Source organism: Berghia stephanieae, chromosome 10, assembly GCF_034508935.2.
Source record: "Berghia stephanieae isolate SIO BIC M18660-M18661 chromosome 10, UCSD_Bste_1.3, whole genome shotgun sequence".
In the NCBI taxonomy this organism is placed as follows: domain Eukaryota; kingdom Metazoa; phylum Mollusca; class Gastropoda; order Nudibranchia; family Aeolidiidae; genus Berghia; species Berghia stephanieae.
The window spans coordinates 37327424-37342423 of NC_088369.1; the positions used below are offsets into that span (position 1 = coordinate 37327424).

A 15000-nucleotide genomic window follows, 5' to 3' on the forward strand; every position below is an offset into this window, starting at 1 on the left:
TTGGGGGGGGGGGGTTGAATTAGGAACATAACACAAAGGGTTTTTTTTCTTCACGTGAATTTTCAACATTATAAAGAGGAGAATGGTAGAATCTCGCGCTTTAAAAAGTGTTAAATATGGCGATACGGTGCATTTTTTGTAAAGTTGAATCTTTACATAAATTTTCAACTTTCTTGAACTACATAGTTGAATGTGGAAATTATCAAACACGTCAAAAACTCTATAAACTGTTCTTTTCTCTACCGTGCAATTTCAGTATAAGTGCTGTTTTCAGAAAATATTAGGAATCAGTTAGCAGAGCACTCGTTTCACACGCAAAGGGACTGAGATCAATCTCAGTTGAAGTCGAGACTTTTTTCTTTTTTTAGATTTGATTATTTATTTAAAGAGCCACTAAATATTTAATGGAAATAATTTTGCCATTATATTTGATTCATCTTTTACTTTTTGATAAATGTGATAATGTTTGGGTTTGTGTGTTAATTTTCTTTCTATATTTGTATATATATATTTTTTGAATACCTACATATTGACAGTTTGGCTTCTCTTTCCCATCAGCATCCATGATTCATTGGGCCAGACAGATCAAGGAAGTTTTGAGTTCCCAGGACGCTTTCGAAATGGCTGAGAATTCTGGTCCCCTCGATGAGATTGAGTTCTGGAAGAATCGATGCGCGGATCTGTCTGGCATCACCACCCAGCTGGATAAGCCTGGAGTCAAGAGAATCACTCACATCCTGGAATTGGCCAAATCGTCATACGTGGCACCTTTCCTAAAACTGTCGGGACAGATTAAGGTTGGTTTTTTATTGCTGCATAGTCAAGCATTTGTGAGAATGTTCAATGGTTGGATGAGCATTAATTCATGAATTTTTCTATTTCTATGCCTAAAAACTGCTGGGATAGATTAAGGTTGGTTTTTTTATTGATGTCTCATCATATGATATAGTCAAACCTTTGTGAGAATGTTCAATGGTTGGATGAGCGATAGCGAACATAAATTCATGAATTTTTCTATTTCTATGCCTAAAAACTGCTGGGATAAATTAAGGTTGGTTTTTTATTGATGTCTCATCCTATGATATAGTCAAGCCTTTGTGAGAATGTTCAATGGCTGGATGAGCGATAGCGAACATAAATTCATGAATTTTTCTATTTCTATGCCTAAAAACTACTGGTTGGTTTTTTATTGATGTCCCATCCCATGGTATAGTCAAGCTTTTATGAAATAAACTAGTCATGCTCTGCAAAGATGTAAACCATTAAGCCAAGCTACCGATAGTGATCTAAACACCAGAATTAAATTTTTTTAAATGTCAAAAGTCATGTTATCACAGTCTAGAATTGACTGCCGAAATAAATGATGGAGTAGGCCTTCATATCCATTAGGCCCACGGAGCCAGAGTTTATCCCAGTTTTTATAGTGTGAGATGGACAATAGCAACTGCTTGCTACCCTTTGGATAGGACGTTAGTCACTTGCAAAAGTACTTTCCACCAGATCTAACAGACCCAGATACTGCTGGGTGGACAGGGGGGGGGGGTTCAGAAAGATATCTTGATTTCAGCACGGATTGATCTCATTACCTTTGCATGTGAAACAAGTGCTTTACCAATTGAGCTGTTGTATCCCACCGAAGAAAAATAAATGAGTACAACTAATGTGTTTGAAGTGGACTCTGTAAGATGTAAAGAGCTGAGGAGTGTTCGTCACTGAAGTGTCGACCTACCAAGGAACAAGAAGGAGACATGTGTGCCAGTTTTCCGGTTCATGCCGGAATTCCGGTTTCGCGATATCTCAAAGTCAAATACCTCCGGTTTCAGAGTTTTGAGTAAAATAATTTTAAAAACTATTAATGGTATAAAAACGGTGATGAAATAAGAGTAAAGTTTAGGCCGCATTTTCAGTAGGAATACTTTCAGGTTTGGCAAAGTGTCGAGATTTTAGTTTCAGGTTTCAGCACTTCTTCCTGCTGGCATCCATCATGGAAGGAGAACAAGAACGTCTTTTTTTTTTCTTTTTTTTTTTCTTTACTGAACTTTTTTTTTTCTTTACTGAACTTTTTTTTTTCTTTACTGAACTTTTTTTTTTCTTTACTGAACTTTTTTTTTTCTTTACTGAACTTTTTTTTTTCTTTACTGAACTTTTTTTTTTCTTTACTGAACTTTTTTTTTTCTTTTACAATTCCTATAGGAAGGATCAAGGCAAGCGGAGAGCAACTTGAAATTTTTGACGGTTCTCAAAGACCCGTGCCATGAACTGGCAGACGCCAAGCCGAAAGACATTCCCAAAATGCTTCCCAAAATCCTCAACATTATTCGTATGATCTGGGTCAATTCGGATTTTTACAAAACAAGGGAGAGATTGACGGGAATTCTAAAAAAGGTGAGCGAGGAGAACTTAAATTGACAGTCAGTCGACCGTCATTTTTAACCCGAATGGTCTTTCACTTTCAATTCAATCTTTTCTGTGTCATTCATATCTTGCCCTTCTGACTTTGATTTTCTCAATAATTACGATTTTTTTTTCTTTTTAAAATCATATGAATGTTTTCATCTCCACATCAATTTCTTGTTAAGTATTGTCATTTGATTTTTTAAAAAAGAAATTCAATTTATTATTATTATTATTATTATTATTATTATTATTATTATTATTATTATTATTATTATTATTATTATTATTATTATTATTATTATTATTGTTATTATTATTATTATTATTATCATTATTATTATTATTATTATTATTATTATTATTATTATTATTATTATTATTATTATTATTATTATTATTATTATTATTATTATTATTATCATTACTATTATTATTATTATTATTATTATTATTATTATTATTATTATTATTATTATTATTATTATTATTATTATTATTATTATTTTATCATTACTAATTATGATTATTATTATTATTATTATTATTATTATTATTATTATATTATTATTATTATTATTATTATTATTATTCTTGATAATATTATCATTATTGTTTTATTTGTTTGTTTTTTCTTCTACATCCATCTTTTAAAACTCTGTGTAGTTTACTTTTATATAATATATGAAGTTTGTTTTATTTTTTGTCCTTAGTAAGTTTTCATTCTGATCTATGCGTCTTTCCTTACTGTCTTTTATATCCTGAATATGATTAGATGCCAGAATGTTATTTGATTGCTATGTGGTTCTAGTGGTATGACACTCGCTTTCAGACCGGAAAGTCCTAGGTTCGAGCCTCGATCGGCGCATAATTGAGCCCTTGGAAAAGGCTCTTTACTCACTTTCTCTCACCGTACTCAGGTGTAAAATGAGTACCTGGTCGTTAACAGCGTTGTCTCTGTCCTAAAAAAAATTGTAATATCGCCTAACAAGTGTCATGTCCCACCCTACATGTTAAGTATTGCTGTTGGCCAGGGACACATTGTAAAGCGCTTTGAGCATGTTTAGTGGATATTTCACTATATAAATGCTATATTTTTTTTTTTTATTTAAAAACTTGGTTAAATATCTGAGCTGTCTTGATTTATGTTAATTTTAATCTCTCTAATTTACAATAAGATAAGATAAGATATACTTTATTGATCCTGAATGGAAATTATCATAATGTTACACATCATTCATCGTTATATTAGCACAGATTTATACACTGTCATGAACTAATTGATGAAAATACGTAGCTAATTAAAAGCAAAATAAACATCAAATATAATAAAATAAAATAAAATATTTACAAAGATTTTAAAATTTATTTTTATAAAATATATATACAATATTTGGATATTTTTTTTCTCTCTCTTTATCTACACCAGATGAGCAATGAGATTATCCGACGTTGTTGTTCGGAGATCAACCTGGACAAAATCTTTGATGGTTGCGTCATCAGTGGCAAACAATCCCTCAACGACTGTATCGAATGTTGTGAAAACTGGAAAGACATCTATGACAAGGTAAAATGATTGAAACGTGAATTGTGTAGTAATAATTAATAATACAAACCATAACATATAGATGATACATATTTAACCAGTAGATTTTTGACCAATTAAAACATGGAATTTGTGACACACCCTCACACGTGCTCTGACAAACATAGTTGCTTGTTTATAAACAGTAACGTGAATGAAATCGACCAATCACTGATCTTTGTTATTGTCTTAATACCACCAAATGGGTGACTAGTTATCACACGATTTTTTCGATCAGATAATAAACATTTAAATTTACACATCAAGCGGTTGAATAGTGGATATTTTACTTAAACATATACCATCGATAGTAAAACCTATGTAGTTTGCTGTGTCTACCAATGACTGCGATTGTTTACATTATGACAATTGTCCGAGGGGCGTGATTATCTACCTGTCTATTAATACATAGCATATACTTTGCTCATAACCATGACTCGGTCATGCTTTTTGCACTTCACGTAATAAGTGTGACTGAAAAATGTATTAAAAATAAATAAATAAATAAATAAATGAACAAGAGGTAAAAGTATGTACTGACTAAAATTAAAATTAAAATAGCAGTCACATACAAACACACATGCATACACACATAAAAAGATACACACCCCCATTTATTACTTACAGAAAAAGACATTGATAATCAACTATGGCTTTAGTGGTTTAGCAGTTTGATGTCTTGATCCAAAAACAAACAATGTTTAGCAGGGTCATTGGCCAGCCAGATGAAAATAAAAATTATTGCAAACCTCTTACCCTACCCTTTTGTGCTGCTATGTGGTCTTGTGGTATGACACCCGCTTTCGGATCGGAAGGTCCAGGGTTTGAGTCCTTGGAAAAGGCTCTTTACTCACATTATCTCACGGCACTCAGGTGTAAAATGAGTACCTGGTACATATGTTAAAAGCATTCTCTATGTTTGAAAAAATTGTTATATCGCCTAACTGGTGTCATGTCTCGTCCGACATGTTGCTATTGTGACATGCTTTGAGCACATTTAGTGGATATTGTGCTATTTGCATTTATTTGCTCAAGTTATTGAGGGTTTTTTTTGCTTGCAAAATGTTTTATGCTCACTATCTCATTATGATTGAGTATCTGGTTGTACATAGGAAAAGTCTGCTATTTTATTGTAAGAGGAGTAATTTCATTTTTTAACATAATCTATACCGATTTTTTAGGGGGTTATTTTTTTCTCTCGCACTCAATATATACCTCTGTTGTTTTTCACCCACATATTTTGTCAAATGAAATATCCCCATTTCTTTTTCCAGACATCCAAACTCCACCACAAGTTTTCATCCATAGGGTGGATGTTGGACAGATCCAGTATCTTTGCCCAAATTGACGCATTCATCCAGAGATGTAAAGACATGTTAGAGGTCTGAGATTTTTGTTTTGTTTTGTCTGTTTTTTTTAAATTTCTTTCTTGTTGGATTGACCATTCATTTATTCGTTGACTATGATTTATAGTGGTATGAGTATGACACCAGATCTAACACGTTCCAAAATATCTTTTATTGTTTTGTTAATATGGGAAGACCACAGGGGAAAAACGATCAAAGTCACATTTTTCAGCTTTTGAGAAAATCAAAACTAAAAAGTTTGGAAACCCATTGAAAATGCCACATGATAATATGAATTGAACTGAATATGAATTACTAAACGTATATATTTTGACCACAAGTCAGATGCATATAAAAAACAAGCTCTTGGTTGATTTTAATACCAAATTATTGTGACATTAGAACAGTAAGGGTCTTTCGGACTTTGATCGATTTTCCCCCGTAATTAAACCAAATTTTAAGTGCTCACTTTTGCATCAGAAAGAAAGGAAATAGTTTTGCAAATCTGGATTAGCAGCTTTTAAAAAGTTTTTATTATCTTTCTTATGATATTTTGTTTTGTAAAGTGCTGTAAAATGATAAAAGGGAGTTAATAAAATGTTTGATTGGAACATTTGCACTAATGAAAAGCTGTTAATTAACAAGTAAAAAAAATACTAGCTGGAACAATGAATGGTCATATTCTCTTATGCACATAATATTTTATTCAAATATCCTCAGTATGTGTTGAAATACATTATTTATTGTCAATGGAAAAACAAAAAAATTTGAACTTTGAACTTTGAAGTCTTTAACATTTTTTCAGGTGTGTGAAGCCCAAATCCATTTTGCCCGCCAGGAGGATGGTAACAAATCAGAAATGGCCCACTTTGCTGGCCAGAAAGGGCCGGAAATTGTCAGGAATCTTTTGGAAATTGAGACTCAATTCGAGAAAAATCTGCAGCTTCTTCGAAGTCAGAAAAAGACAATTTTGGATGTGAAGGCCACGTCATGGCATGACAGCTACAACAAGTAAGTGTGATGGGGGGGGGGGGGGGGGGGGGGGGGGGGAATGAGCAAAAATAAACAATAATAAAAATAAAAATATTAAAAAATAATGAAAAATAAAAATAAAATTAAAAAATATTTTAAAAAATAAATTAATTTAAAAATATAAAAAATAATTAATTAATAAAAATTTTTTTTTTAAATAATGATAATAATAATAATAATATATTTTTTTTAAAATGTGCAACGTTGTGGTGCTGGTAGTATGAAACTTGTCCTCAGACCTTAAAATAATAATAATAATAATAATAATAATAATAATAATAATAATAATAATAATAATAATAATAATAATAATAATAAAATACTTTATTCATTTTTTAAAAAATGGAAATTCGTTTACAGACGTGGCATGCATGAAAATATATAATGTTCCTCCTTTTTGAAAATTCTGCTTTGAGACCCATGCCAGTCATGTCACAAACAGGTCACAAACGTTTACCTTTGAACCTGTACTGTAAGTGCCTGGATGTAGTCCTATTCTAAGCGGTGCAAGGTCATTGGAAAAGGCTCTTTACTTATAATATTCTCACTGCCCACAGGTGTAAAATGAGTATCTACCTGGCTGGAAACAGCATTGTCTTCTGTTGAAATCAACCCTTGTAATAATTCCAGCATTGTCTCTGTCGAAAAAAAACTGTAATATCGCCTAACAGGCGTCATGTCTCGTTCTACATGTTATGTGTTGCTGTTGGTTAGGGACCCTTTGTAGAGCGCTTTGAGCACATTTAGTGGATATTACACTTTATTTTTTAAAACGCTCAAACTCAAGATGTTGATTTTTTGACACTTTTGATTCTGTTTATTTAACTCAATCGTTCTACATGTTATGTTCTGCTGTTGGTTAATGACCTTTGTAAAGCGCTTTGAGCATGTTTAGTGGATATCAAGCTCAAGATGTTGATTACTTGACGATTTTGATTCTGTTTATTTAACTCAATCACACCCTATAATGAAGGGGAAGGGAGTGTCAGAAATCTGAACTAGATGTTTTAGGAGTAAAAATAAACTTTTGACCAACATCCAGCAGTCATTTGTAATTCGGGCCGCAGAAAGTTAAAATTGATGGGGTTGCTTGTGTTAAAAGAGGCTCAAATAGGTTATTGCTAGCGCCAAATTTTTTTATATTTTGCAAGCATCTCATGATTTTATTTTATATTATTTGCAAGACTCTCCCACATACAGTATATTTTTATTTTCAAATTAAATATTCTCACCAAATTCTGTTTATTTAACTCATCAATCACACCCTATCAGATTCCGTGCTGGGGTGAAAGATCTGGAGGTGATGATGCAGAACACAATCTCATCCGCCTTTGACACAGTCCTCACCGTGGAAGGTGGTGTGGAGATGCTGGACATCTTCATGCATTTGGCTTCAAGGGAGGTAAGTCACAAAAAAAAAACTAAATCCTCTTCCACTTTCAATAAATGTGAACCGTTGAAACAGGCAAAAATGGCATTATGTTGGTGTCAACCAGATTGTAAAAGAGGAATTTTAAAACTAAAATATGACCCTTTGCCTTAAAACGGTATTTTTTGGGAATTATTATGTTGTTGAAAATAAAATTAATAGCCATTATTTATCTTCTTAACTGAAGAGAATGCATATTATATTTTAGGTTGCTAAATAACAATAATTCCTATTTTTGAGAAAGAGAGGCACCTGGAGGAGGAGGAGGACAGTTGAAGAGGAGATGAAAGAGGTTGGGAAGACATGGAATGAGCTGAGCTGGCTGGCTGGCCCAGTACAGAGATGCCTGGAGGAACTTTGTTGGTGCCTTATGTTCCACCAAGGAATCAAGAGGATAAGTAAATTTGGGGCTAGTCTATCACTCACAAAGTACTGTCTACCAGATCTAACAGACCCAGCAACCCAATAACTGCTGGGTGGACAGGGGAGGGGGGGGGGGGGAATAGAAAAAATATCTCGACTTTACCCAGGATTTGATCTTGGTCCCTTTGCATGTGAAGTGAGTGCTCTACCAACTGAGCTATAGGGAGTCCTGATTTCTATTTTATTTGCTAATCATTTTTTTTCCTTAGGCAATCCGTCGTACAATAGACAAGAAGACAGTTGAGGTGTTTGCCTTGTTCAACGAGGAACTGAACGCCGTGAAGAAAGAATTGTCCAACAAGGACCAACCTTTGACCCCATCCCATCCCAAACATGCTGGCTCTGCCCATTGGGCCAGACTACTCAAGAACCGTGTGCAAAAGGGCATGAATGTGAGTTGATATTGATACATCATCATCATCATTATCATCATCGTCGTCGTCATCGTCGTCGTTGTCATCATCATCATCATCATCATCATCATCATCATCATCATCATCATCATCACCAACACCATCATAAAAAAAAAGAATAATAAATACGAACACTTACAAAGCACGTTTCCACAGAGTAACCATGCTTAATGCATTTCACAATGTTTCATTCATTCTCCGAGCAGATCATATGGACCCATATTTCCATTTTATACAGTACTGGTCGCTTGTGAGGCATATTTTTAGTTCTAAAAATTTTACAATATCCAACACTGCCTATAGCCAGCTACTCATTCACAACTAGTCAAGTGAGGTAATTTGTGCTAAGTGGCTTACCCAAGGACACCACATCGGGACTAGAAATTTGCTGCGATCACCACTGTCACCTATCCAAACACTGAGCATGCTTAACATTGCTTGACATTTGTGATATGACAAGATATCGTACCCCATCATTATCATTCTCAATCAAACCTACATCTATTCCAGGCCTTAGACAGAGCCCATTTCTTGCCTCAAATCGGATCCGGTGACGAGGTGAGATCCCAGTACAAGTCTCTAGTCAACGCTCTCGACGAGTACATTCGAAAGACCTTCTACGAATGGACGCTGACAGTCGACAAGGTAATTAGACTCGCGTGCACACAGCTTGATTATAATCACACATCTATATATTTATACTATAGATATTATACAGTATATATATATCAGTTCTATATTGCAAGCTAGCAGCACATTTGGAGAAGCCGTGTATCACTCCATCCATAATTTTATTTCTTAAAATTTTGCCCGCAGAAAGTTAAAATTGATGGGGTTGCTTGTGTTAAAAGAGGTTCAAATAGGTTATTGCTACTGCCAATTTTTTAAATATTTTGCAAGCATCTCATGATTTTATTTTATATTATTTGCAAGACTTTCCCACATACAGTATATTTTTATTTTCAATTTAAATATTCTCACCAAAATTGACTCGGGGTTGTATGGCTGTCGTCATGCTCGGTTCCAGTTTAGAAAGCACCTAATATTTGTCTCTCAATAATTAAATGTTTTTTTAGGATTAGAAATGTTCAATGCGAGAATATGAATATAATGATAATGATGATGATGATATTGATTCTAGGAATAATAATATTAACGATGATGGTAATAATAATAATAATAATAATAATAATAATAATAATAATAATAATAATAATAATAATAATAATCAAAATCAACAGCAACAATAGCAACAACAACCAAAACAACATTAATTGCATTTATCTGGGTGGGCCGTTCAAGGCACCAGCGTACAGCTCATCATTCAGGATGGTCTCATGGCGGTCCACGGCAATTAACAACTTTGCCTTGCAATGTGGCTTAAACACCACCACCCCCCCCCCCACCCACCCACCCACCCCACCACCAACGGCAAAGTGGTGACCCATTAGGGGTGAGAGTCTTGTTAAATCTGGTCTCACAAGCATTTACTTATACTTCTTTCACCCATTTCGGGTACGGTGCAATGTCTTTCACCCATTTCGGGTACGGTGCAATGTCTTTCACCCATTTCGGGTATGGTGCAATGTCTTTCACCCATTTCGGGTACGGTGCAATGTCTTTCACCAATTTCGGGTACGGTGCAATCCTTCAACAGGAGACACCAGTTCCCTTTATTTTCTTGGCTTTCCACCAGGTTAATTTCCTCTTTGTAAAGCCAGTCCTCCGTGAATTTGTCTTGGAATATCACCCCTAGGTGTTTCTTGTTCATCTGTTCATCTTCACTTCCTTTTACCCAAGGGTTCAAATTAAGGACTTGGAATGAAATAGTTGTATTGAGTCGCTTCAATACAAAGACTGTCCATGAGAATTCTGTGAAAATTTATGCGTTAGGGAATTTTTAGATAAAAAAAGCAGTGGTTTGGGAGGGGGGGGATTGGATAGGGTTCTTGTTTCAGACTGATTCAAACAATATTCAAAGGCGCGTCCTTTCCTTTTAGCTGAAAAAAAAATAATAATTTTAATGCATCTTAGTTAAGTTAAAAGGCACGGGAGATAACTATAGGTATGTGGTGCTTTCTGACGTAGGACTTCTCTTTATGCACCGCTTAATGTTAAAAGCAAGGGAGATAACTATGTATGAGTATGTGGTGCTTTCTGGTGTGGAGCTTCCCTTTGTGCACCACAGTTTCGGTAAAAAGCAAGGGAGATAACTACTTATATGTGGTGCTTTCTGAAGTAGAACTGTTCATTTTGTTCCTGTTTTATTGATGGATGAGAAATTGGGATAGTTTTGTCATAGATTTAAACTTAAAATTTTCACCGGTTATTTATTATTCATATCAACACACTGTATTTTTTGGTTTATTATGTGACTTAATGTATTTCTTTAGTTTAAAAAAAATTAAGTTATAACTTTGATAAATTCAAAAATTACTTTTTATTTGTGTGATATTAATGGCATGATACTTATTTGTATGCATAATTTATCTATATATAAGTTTACTGCATTTTCTTAACTTTTTCTAAAGTCCTACTGCATGCTTATTTATCAAAAATATCTCTGACCTCTATGCAAATGTGTATTTAATTAGTCATTGATCCACTCTATTGATAAGAATACACTCTTTTGTAAAAATAATAAAGAAAGAAAAAAGAAAAAAAAAACACTGTTTATAGTAACGTTATTCACATTAGTGTACTCGGGAGTCTAAGATTATTGCTCCAACATTTATAAACCTTTTGCTTTATTATTCTTTTATCTTATAATTTTCATTACTATTTGGTCTCTCTATGTCTATAGTTTCAAATACCGATTAGGGATATTTCATTATGATCCTCGTGTTTTTCAAATTGGATTTTTTTTGGGGGGGAGGGGAGGGGGGGGGTTTTCTGCCATTTTTTATCTTAAGAATAATCGGTCATGGACATCGGTTTGTATGTAACACATATATTAGCTTTAAAAGATTATGCACAACTCAAAATAATAATAAATAAATAAATAAATAGATCTAATATGAGATTTCTCTTGATTAAAAATTAAAAACCTTTTTTTAATTAAATCAGATTTAAGTCTCAGTATATTTGCATTTGAGTGTTATCATATTTATTGATCTTTTTAAAATCTATTAATTCATTTTTTTATTTTTTTTATTTTTGGTTAATCTATTTTTTTAAATGTCTTTTATACTGGTTTCAACGTGTTTATTTACTTTCAATCACAGCATGTGTTTGTTTTTTTTTTTGTTGTTTTCTTTTTTGTTCCTGATTAATCATTATGTATTCCTTCTTTTTAATATTATTCTTCTGAACTCGAACAGGAGAACGTAAGTCATTTTGGTTTGAATTATTTCCATGAACTAATTACTTTATATATATATATATATATATATATATATATATATATATATATTATATATATATATATATATATATATATATATATATATATATATCTATACACTGACTGATGATAGATTCTGATTGAAATTGTGTGAAACTTGCTTCTTTTTAACAACAAAATGCCTGATGAATTTTTCTAACTGTTAAAAGTGTGCTACTAGACTACCCATATTCTATATTGTTCATGCATTACACTTTTTTAAATGCATTTCTTGAATCCAATTTATATAATAATATGATGTAGATATTTTCCACATTTTTTTTTCCTCCAAAATTTGAGTACATGGTGAACAGTGTGTGACTTTCAGTGTTGTGCGTTTTGCAGAGAGCCTAACATGACAGCACGCCTTTGTGATGTGACATTAGATCCTTAGAAGTTAAAGCTTGAGTTAGTTTCTAACTAGTTTCTTGTGCAGCTATGTGGTCTTGTGGTATGACACTCGCTTTTGGATTGGAAGGTCCTGGGTTCGAGCCTCGCTTGTCGCATAGTTGAGTCCTTGGAAAAGGCTCATTACTCACATTCTCTCACCGTACTCAGGTGTAAAATGAGTACCTGGCCGTTAACAGCGTTATCTTTGTCCGAAAAATTGTAATATCACCTAACAGGCTTTATGTCCCGTCCTCCATGTTAAATGTTGCTGTTGACCAGGGACCCCTTGTAAAGCGCTTTGAGCACATTTAGTGGATATTGCTTTATATAAAAGCTCAATTTAAAAAAAAAAATTTTAAGTCAACTGAGTGGGAGTTGTGTTTTTGTTTTTTTCTTTTTTCTTTGAACCCTTTAAAACAAGAAGGGGGTCCCAATCACTCATTTGGTAAAACACTGGCTTCACACGCCAAGGGACCAAGATCGATCCCGGGTGCAGTCGATATTTTTTTTTCTGATCCCCCTGTCCATCCAGCAGCAATTGAGTACTAGGTTTGTTAGCTCTGGTGGAAAGTACTTTGCAATAGACTAGCATCCTATCCAGTGGGTAACAAGCAATTGCTTTTTCTCCATTTAACGCTATAGAAACTGGGATAACTCTGGCTGTATAGGCCGAATGTCTCTGAAGGACTACAAGATGTCCTAATGTGTCAATTTGATGTAATGTAAATGTCCTAATGCGTCACTTCGATGTAATGTAAATGTTGCTGCTCGAAGCTCGAAGAAATAAATAACAATGTGAAATTGAATGTAAGCTTCAATTTAATGTACGAAAACAGATAAAATGGACGTTTTTGGCTTTTTCCCTTTATCAACAAAACAGAATGAATGAAACACTACAGACGAATGAGATAATGCGGTAGTGGCGTTAACAATGCCAAAGGATAGCAAGCAATTGCTATTGTCCGTTTCACACTATAGAAACTGGGATAAACTTTGGCTCCATGGGCGGGCCCAATGGCTTCGAAAGACTAAAGCAGAATTCTACTACCTGCTTACTCCTCGTTCAAAGACTTTCTTGCTTACTTACTTACTTATCCGAACCAGCAACCACCTGAGCTCTAGCCCTTTGGTCTCTCATTCAAAGACAAGATTTCTTTTGTTGATTCTTACAAACCAAAGATATAAAATAAAATTGGGATTTCTTTTTTGTAAAATAATATTTGTTTTCTTGCAGTGGCATGCATGCTTGTCAATTTTTTGGGGGTTTATTTTGGATTTTTTTAAAAATCATTTGGTTTGGGAGGGGGGGGGGGGGCGTTGAAGGTTGAGGGTGTTTGGTTTAAGTTTTATAAATCTATATTTTTTTTTTTATTAGTGCAATATTTGATCCCGTTATTAGTTTTATGCACTGTAGTCAGTTTGTTTCTTTTTTTTTTTTACTTTATGAATGATGATGGAATGACGACTGCTTTTTTTTTATTGCTGATTAATGATATCATTTTGAACTGCGTTTTATTTATATATGTCTAGTATTGCTACATATTTTGTTTAGGGGCGTAGTTGTTTGTGTACTCTCATTTAACAACATGAACTGACTTTATATAATTTCATTTTGTGGATCAGGCTTATCTCCTTCTCAAAGTGGTAAATAAAATAACAATGTGAAATTGAATGTAAGCTTCAATTTAATATTATACGAAAACAGATAAAATAAAATGGACGTTATGGGTTCCCCCATTTCTCAACAAAACAGGATGAATGAAACACTAAGGACGAATGAGATAATGTAGTTGTGGCGTTGTTAAGATGAATGTTTTGATTCATCCAAAATATCAAATTTCTCATGTATCGTTCCGATTTTAGATCGACTTTTTGGCATCGGCTGTATGTACTCTGACGTAATTCCAGTTTTATGTGGTGGGTCACAAATAAAAAGCTGGGTCTATTTCAATCATAGATAAGTAAACATAAGCATTTATAATAATAATAATAATAATAATAATAATAATAATAATAATAATAATAATAATAATAATAATAATAATAATAATATATACTTTATTCATCCAAAAAAAAATGGAAATTCGTTTACAGACGTGGCATGCATGAAAATGTATAAACACAAAGTTGAGAATCTATGGCGACAATGTATATATATGCACAAAAATTGTAAAAATATACATCAAGAACCAATAGCAACACTTTATATATTAATTTGATAAATTGAGATAGGCCATACCTCAGGCCTTTAGTCCGAACTTGTGTGTGTATATTTAAAAGATTGTATTAAATTTAAATCACAATTGCGCATTAATAATTCGAACACCATGTGGCAAAAATGAATTAAGGTGACGTGTTGTCTTTGTTTTTATAGATATAAGGCGGCGGCTCCTCATGGAGAACGTAATATATTTGCGAATATATATAGCGCATTTCCACAAATTTACCACGTTCAAATGCACTTCACAATGTTTCATTTATTACCCTAACAGGCCAATGGAACCATATTTCCATCTTATGCTTCTTTTTCTTCCCCTCTTTCTGCTTCTCGTCTGTAGCAATGTAGTTGTTTGAACAGTCAGATTCATTTTCATTCAGTTTTTTTT

The 15000-nt window shown here is 33.3% G+C and overlaps 1 protein-coding gene across 1 annotated transcript in view; it reads left to right on the forward strand.

The window, feature by feature from the left end:
* Positions 1-15000, forward strand: part of LOC144981073 (dynein axonemal heavy chain 2-like) — a 136025-nt gene that overhangs the window by 6339 nt on the left and 114686 nt on the right. Inside the window, 8 exon segments of the mRNA XM_078929186.1 lie at positions 559-797; positions 2194-2385; positions 3824-3961; positions 5254-5361; positions 6131-6336; positions 7630-7759; positions 8419-8601; positions 9133-9267. Coding sequence (XP_078785312.1) covers positions 559-797; positions 2194-2385; positions 3824-3961; positions 5254-5361; positions 6131-6336; positions 7630-7759; positions 8419-8601; positions 9133-9267 — 1331 coding nt within the window.